The sequence below is a fragment of the Bison bison genome, unplaced genomic scaffold (assembly GCF_000754665.1).
Source record: "Bison bison bison isolate TAMUID 2011002044 unplaced genomic scaffold, Bison_UMD1.0 scf7180017864383, whole genome shotgun sequence".
Classification (NCBI taxonomy): domain Eukaryota; kingdom Metazoa; phylum Chordata; class Mammalia; order Artiodactyla; family Bovidae; genus Bison; species Bison bison.
This window is the reverse complement of record NW_011494955.1, coordinates 1,124,651-1,131,670: the sequence shown is the minus strand read 5'-3', so window position 1 is coordinate 1,131,670 and position 7,020 is coordinate 1,124,651. Positions and strand designations below refer to the sequence as shown.

Sequence of the window (7,020 nt, the reverse complement as noted above, 5' to 3'; positions counted from 1 at the left end):
CTACTCAAGGCTATGGTTTTTCCAGTGGTCATGTATGGATGTGAGAGTTGGACTGTGAAGAAGGCTGAGCGCCGAAGAATTGATGCTTTTGAACTGTGGTGTTGGAGAAGACTCTTGAGAGTCCCTTGGACTGCAAGGAGATCCAACCAGTCCATTCTGAAGATCGGTCCTGGGATTTCTTTGGAAGGAATGATGCTGAAGCTGAAACTCCAGTACTTTGGCCACCTCATGCGAAGAGTTGACTCATTGGAAAAGACTCTGATGCTGGGAGGGATTGGGGGCAGGAGGAGAAGGGGACGACAGAGGATGAGATGGCTGGATGGCACCACTGACTCAATGGACGTGAGTCTCCGTGAACTCTGGGAGTTGGTGATGGACAGGGAGGCCTGGCGTGCTGCGATTCATGGGGTCACAAAGAGTTGCACACAACTGAGCGACTGATCTGATCTGATCTGAATCCTGTCATCTTAAAATGCAAATTGTGGGAGCGGGTCTAGTAAGATCTTTACAACCTTGAGACATTCTTTTGCAGATCTTTTTCTTCTCTTGTATTTCTTACTATATAAGTCCCTTTAGTATTTGTTGTAAAGCTGGTTTGGTGGCACTGAATTCTAACTTTTGCTTGTCTGAAAAGCTTTTGATTTCTCCACCAATTTTGAATGAGATGAGACATTCTTTTGATTCACTGTAATAACCAATTAAAAAGTATATAGCTCTCTTGCTAAGACTGTCAAGAGTGGCACTCACTGTTCCGCTTCTGATATCTCTAAGTCAGAAGCTTTCTCCGTCAGTTTTTCATTTTAATAAAACTCTGCTACACAAAAGCTTTTGAGTGATCAAGCCTGGTCCCTGGTCCTGAAGCTAACTCTTTGGAGGTCGTGAATGTGACATCGCTCACCGCAGGCTGTCAGACACACCCCCGTGTCCACCGCTCACCGCAGGCTGTCAGACACACCCCCCGTGTTCACAGCGGCACTGCTCACAACAGCCAAGACACGGAAGCAGCCTGATGTCCGTCGGCTGATGAATGGATGAAGACGTGCTGCTTAAATACAGCGGAATATTACTCAGCCATAAAACGGATGAAATTATGCCATTTGCAGCAAGACAGATGGAACTGTGTTGATATTATGCTTTAGTGAAATAAGTCAGACAGAGAAAAACAAATGCCGTATGGTATCACTTATATGTGAAATCTAACTATACGACACAAAAGAACTTGTCTATGAAACAGAAACAGATTCACAGACGTGGAGAACAGACTTGTTGTTGCCAAGTGGGGCCGTGATGAGGGGGAAGACTGGGAGTTTGGGATCAACAGATGCAAACTATTACATATAGGATGGATAAGCAACAAGTCCTACTGTAACACCGCGAACTATATCGGATGTTCTGGGATAAACCATAGTGGAAAAGAATATAAAGAAAGAATATACAGATGTGTGTAACTGAGTCACTTTGCTGTACAGCATAACTAGCACAACACTGGAAATCAACTGTACTCAATTTAATAGAGAAAATTAAAGAAGAAAAAAATAAGGAGGAGGCGGTGTCTGGATCTCTAAACAATGGTGTGGTCCCGAGCTGGCCAGCTGACGCACACTAAACCTCAATGTGAGAGAAACCTCCAGACCCCATGAAGGGCTGCACATGGCAGCTCAGAGGCACCGGTCCCCGCACGTTCTGAAGGCTGCCATAAGCCAAACTGGCCAGCAGCTACCAGTTCCTACCTGGGCTGGTGCTATGCGGGAGGCCTCTGGTTCCTGTCCACAGCTTCTGCCCGTGCTCCAGCAGGTGGATCAGCTCTGGTTTGGGAATTGGATGCCCTGTGGATGGAGCAAGAAACAGGATACAGGTGTTTGATGAGAAGAATGAAAACCTCCACCCTGTCTGGGACTCTGTGATAGGAAAAGGAAGACCACGAATGTAGCTGCTCCCAAAGTAAATAAAGTGTTGATCTGTGACCTGGAACCAAGGGCGCACACACCACTCCAGGGCTGCCACTGCCGTAGAGGGTGGGGTTGTCTGTCTGCACAACACCTGTGCCCTTGAACGTCATCACTGGAAGCCGGCCCCACGCAGGGGCACAGGACTGGACCCTGGGAAGGGGACGCTCCTTCCGGAACGTCTTTGATGATTCCTCTAAGTCACCCTGTGCTTCAGAACCACCCAAGGATGCCTAAGCCCAACCTTAAACCAAAAGAAACAAAATTGCTCAGGGTCACATCGAGGCATCAATAGTTCTCAAGTCCCGGGTGGCAGTGATGTCAAATGCTATGGAGGGCCTGCCTGACTCACCTTCTCTTCAGAGAACAGCCCTGCTAACTGTGGGGACGTGTGACCCCACCAGGTTGGGGCAATCAGTTTCCCAGCAGAGGAGTCAAGAACAGGGACCGACCTCAGACTGAGCCTGAGGGTGCTGAGCGCTGGGACGAGGGCTGGTGTTCAGAGGGACACTGCTTCTATCCCTCTGATCCCTGCTACATACACAGATCAGGCAGGAGGAGGAGGGGCCAGCAAACTGCAGGGCCCGTGGGGAGCAGGAAAGGTGACTCCTGTGACCTTCTGATCAGCCAGAAACCAGGAGGAGCCTGGGGTCCCCACAGGTCTAAGAGCTGAGCACGTACCCAGGGAGACCAGGAGCCCGCAGGTCTCCAGCATCACCTCCCGGAACAGGGTCCTCTGATCCAGGTCAAGTTGTCCCCACTCCTCCGGGGTAAAGGTCACGGCCACATCCTTGAAGGTCACCACCACCTGGAGAGTCAAACACAGCAACATTGGTGATGTGCACTTGGGTGGGATCAGGCCTGTCACCGTGGTGCTGGCGAAGGTGCAGAGACCCAGGCCTGAATCATGAGGCCTCTGATGGCCAAGTTCTGTGCTGGGTTCAGGGGGAAGCAGATGCAGCCTTGGGACATAAAGCAGTTGTGGCTGAGAGGAAAGCCTCAGGTGCAGGAGGCCACGGGAGAGGACACAGACAGTGGTGTTCCACGAGGTCTGGGGGCAGAGGGAAGTGCTCTGGGAAAAATGCTCGAGACGTAACTCCAACAATGGCCACAGCAGCGACAGCACCGGAGCTGCCCTCACCCTGTCTGAGCGCCTGCCCAGGCGGAGGGCTTCACACACTGACGTTCAAGTGACTGCAGATCCCTTGCTCTGGGCCAGAGATCTGGGGTTCAGATGAAGAGTCTGAAGTCTGACACTTGCTGGCGGTGTGACCGTAGGCACAACATCTTATCATTTCTCCAAGCATCAGTGTCACCATCAACACTATGCTCATTCCCACTGTGCCGTGATTCTGAGAACTAAAGAGATAATAACAGATGCGGGAGGACCGGCACAGTGAAGTGCTCCACGTCCTTTGTGACTTTACTAATCCCCCCCACAGCCCTCGAGGGAAAGGTTATCATCACCTCCCTGTCTCAGCCAGATCTCTAGGTCCAGGGAGCCCTAGAAAGTCACCCATAACCTCAGATTTAAGTTACAGAAGTAGGGAAATGCCCTGGTGGCCCAGTGGTTAGGACTCCATGCTTTCACTGCCAAAGCCCAGGGTTCGATTGTTGGTTGCGGAACTAAGATCCCACAAGCCATGTTGCATGGTAAAAAAAAAAAAGGAACAGAACTGGGAACTGAACATCCATCCAGCAAAAGAAAGCAGAGAGTTACCAGAAGATGGGCAGGTGGGAGCCAGGGGTACCTCAGCCAGAAGGAAAATGGCCAGGAAAGGACTATCCTAAGAGGAGACACTGAGGCACAGGGAGAGGGGAGAGATCCGGGACCAGGGCCCCAGACAAAGGGAAACGAAGGGCAAAAGCTGCACACCAGGCAGAAATGAGTGCAGTGAGCACGGGAAGAACGGAAGGGGGAGAAGCATGGAGGAGCCCACAGGGCAGATCCAGTAGAGCCGTGTGGGCCAGGGCAGAGACTGTATTTATCGTAGGTGTGATGAGAGCACCTGAGTGGGAGGCTCGTTCATTCCACCATTTCCTGAGCAGCGTTTATACGCCTGGGCCATTCCAGGTCTTGGCAGAGAGCACTACAGGCGCTTGAGTTCTAGGGCTGAAACAGATGTTAAAGGAACAACTAAATAAATGAACAACAATGTCAGAGGGACCAAAGGCTTCCAAACTCAAGGAAACCGAGCCAGAAGGTTGAGAAGGTGACCGCCTGCTTGTGATTGGGCACCAGGGAGAGCCTCTCTCAGGACAGCCGACGGGACTGAGTCTGAAATAAAGAAGGGAACCAAGTGGATGGGAAATTAACAAATAGGACGAGTCCTGACAGTGATCAGGACTGTGAAGAGGGCACTCAGGGCAATGGCTATGCAGTTACCCAGGACCTTGTGTGCTTTTATGTCCAAAGGAACCCCACATTCCTGTACACCATCATACCTGACCATTTGAACGGACTCACTCTGGCTGTAAACCAACCAAAACCCAACTGCCACTTCTGAAGTGTGTGTGTCCTATGTCAGGCTTAGAGCGACTCTGTGAGACCCTGTGGACTGTAGCCTGCCAGGCTCTTCTGTCCATGGGATTCTCTAGGCCAGAATACTAGAGTGGGTTGCCATGCCCTCTTCCAAGGGATCTTCCCAACCTGAGGATTGGACCTACATCCCTTACATCACCTGCACTAGCAAGCAGGTTCTAGAGCCACCCGGGAAGCTTAAAGGTAAATTCCTTGGCCTTTTGGGCTCCCAGCTGGTCCTGACACCTTTTCTGTCCTAGCAGAGCAGCAATCCCCAAACTGCCGCAAGCTACTGCTGCCTCTTCCCCAGCCCAGCCCTTATCTTTATAGAGGATACAGGACAGGGAAGCCAAAGATCAGATTCCCCCAGGGATGAGCCTCTGCCATCAACACGGGCTCAGGAGGCACCTCCATGAAAAGAGAGCCAGAGTGATGCTCCCTGGACCACGCTGGGCACTTGGGAATACATGTCATCCACGTGCCTTTTCCAGTTCCCTAATCCCAGGTGGAGGAACTTTAATGTAAAAGCCAAGCACAGGAACTATCCTGGCGAGCCAGTAGTTAATAATCCCCTATTCAGGGGACACCAGTTCGATCCCTGCTCGAGGAACTAGGATCTCACATGCCTCACGACTCAGCCAAAAAAAAAAAAGTCAAGGGCAGCAACGAAAGTTACTCAAGGTCCTAGACTCGGGAAGGGGTGCGGCCTCATCACGCAGAAAAGTCTCGGGACTGTGCGGCCTGCGCTCCGCCCTGCGGGTCCTTCCACGCCACTGGAGTGGGCTTGGAGGGAGGAATTCTAGAAGGCACCTCTCTCCCTTTTACTCGGCGTCCCAGTGACTGACAGAAATAGGATCCACCGTACGGAGGCCCTAACCTGGGCTCCCACACGGAGCACAAGCGACCCTCTCCCGAGGCTCCGAGACAGTGTCCTGCAGAGGACAAGGCGACGAGACACAGGACACCGCCGTCCAGCACCGCAGTGCGCCCGGGCCACGTGGGTAGGTCCGAACGGGTGCGCGTCGTCCACTCACCGGCGCCGGGGTCAAGAGCGCCGCCATGGCACCGCGGGGAGTGCAGGATCCCGCGACGACGCCGGCGAGCGGCGGGTCCAGACGGCTTAGCTGACCCTCCGCCAGGTCGCACAGAGGCGTACGTGGGCCTGCCTTGCTGTCCTCGCCGCTCCGTCCCCAAACCCCGGGAAACAGTCACCAAAGACAGACAAAACCTCCCCATCAACAACCAACAGCCTCCCTGGCGACGCAGGAAGTCCTGCCCCAGAAAACGCGGACCGGCAACGCCCCCTTCTGTGATATTATCCTCGCGTCCCTCCCAGCCCCCGTAGAGCATAGCCTTCTGGGTAATGTAGTCCTGCTTCCGTCCGTGAAGGGGCTGCTGCTAAATCGCTTCAGTCGTGTCCGACTCTGAGCGACCCCATGGACTGCAGCCTACCAGGCTCCTCCGTCCATGGGATTTTCCAGGCAAGAGCACTGGAGTGGGGTGCCATTGCCTTCTCTGCCGGGAAGAGGAATCCACTCCTTCTGGGAGCCAATGGCCCAGAGGCCTGGAGACTGAAGCGGGCAAAGGGCCTACAGAGACTCCAACCAAGGAGACGAGGCATTGCATGTTTCCAAGCAAGTGGACGTACTTATTGTAAATTTTTAAAACTTTGTGTTCTGCTGCTTCACCATCCCCACAGTCTGTGAGCACCCCGCTCAAGTGATGACTGAGCTCAGGTACGCCACTCAGGGTACACCCTCATTCAGGGTACACCAGAGTGATGAGGCTGTGGCTCCCGGAACTAGCTTCCCTTCTTGTTCTCGCTTGTGACGAGTGACATTCCAGTGCACCAGTGAAGTCCCTTCATGGCATTTGCCTGTAGCCCCTCTGGATCCAACAATAACGGTGGTTGTCTAGGGGCCCTCTTTGTCTCTGGGCTTTCCTTCTACTAAGTTGAGCGGGCTCCCAGGATATCATGTGTGTGAGAGCTCAGTTGCTTCAGCCATGTCTGACTCTTGTGACCCCATGGACTGTGGCCCATCAGGCTCCTCTGTCCATGGAATTCTCCAGATAGAATACTGGAGTGGGTTGCCATTTATTTCTCCAGAAGATCTTCCCCACCCAGGGTTCCAACCTGAGTCTTCTGCTGTCTCCTGAATTGCAAGCAGATTCCTTACCCACTGAGCCATCAGGGAAGCCCACAAAGAAGCTATAGGGGACTAAAAATAACTGTGTACATGTGAAGTTAGGACAAGTTATAAACAGTAAGATGCCAAAAAACCAAACACCCAGGTATCTCTTCTGAGGTGTCTGCAGCAAAAGCAGGGCACTATGCATGAGCCCTGCCGAAAGTGCCACTGAGGGCGTGGGCAGGCGACCTAAACTAGTTTCAAATGGATTGGGACAGATACAATTTAAAAAAAAAACAAACAACGAGACATCTGAAGAGAAGAGCAACTTACTAAATGCTGTTTCCTACTAGGACATTGACCGCATGATCACAGTCTGAGCATGTGTGCAAAGGGGGCAACTTATCCCCACTTCCCTGGTGAT

General features: G+C 52.5%; 1 protein-coding gene across 4 annotated transcripts in view; it reads right to left on the bottom strand.

Moving 5' to 3' along the window:
- The window catches only part of ZNF550 (zinc finger protein 550), an 18,838-nt gene extending 13,104 nt beyond the window's left edge, over positions 1–5,734 (bottom strand). For 3 of the 4 annotated variants that reach the window (XM_010857678.1, XM_010857680.1, XM_010857679.1), the window contains exons 1-4: positions 5,502–5,734; positions 3,956–4,059; positions 2,628–2,754; positions 1,731–1,826 (exon numbers count right to left, since the gene is read on the bottom strand). In XM_010857678.1, the coding sequence (XP_010855980.1) occupies positions 1,731–1,826; positions 2,628–2,754; positions 3,956–4,015 (283 nt within the window). In that variant the 5' untranslated portion in view covers positions 4,016–4,059; positions 5,502–5,734. The remainder of the gene's footprint in view (positions 1–1,730; positions 1,827–2,627; positions 2,755–3,955; positions 4,060–5,501) is intronic. The other variant, XM_010857681.1, reaches the window with a different exon arrangement.
- Between the last annotated feature and the right edge of the window lie 1,286 nt (positions 5,735–7,020).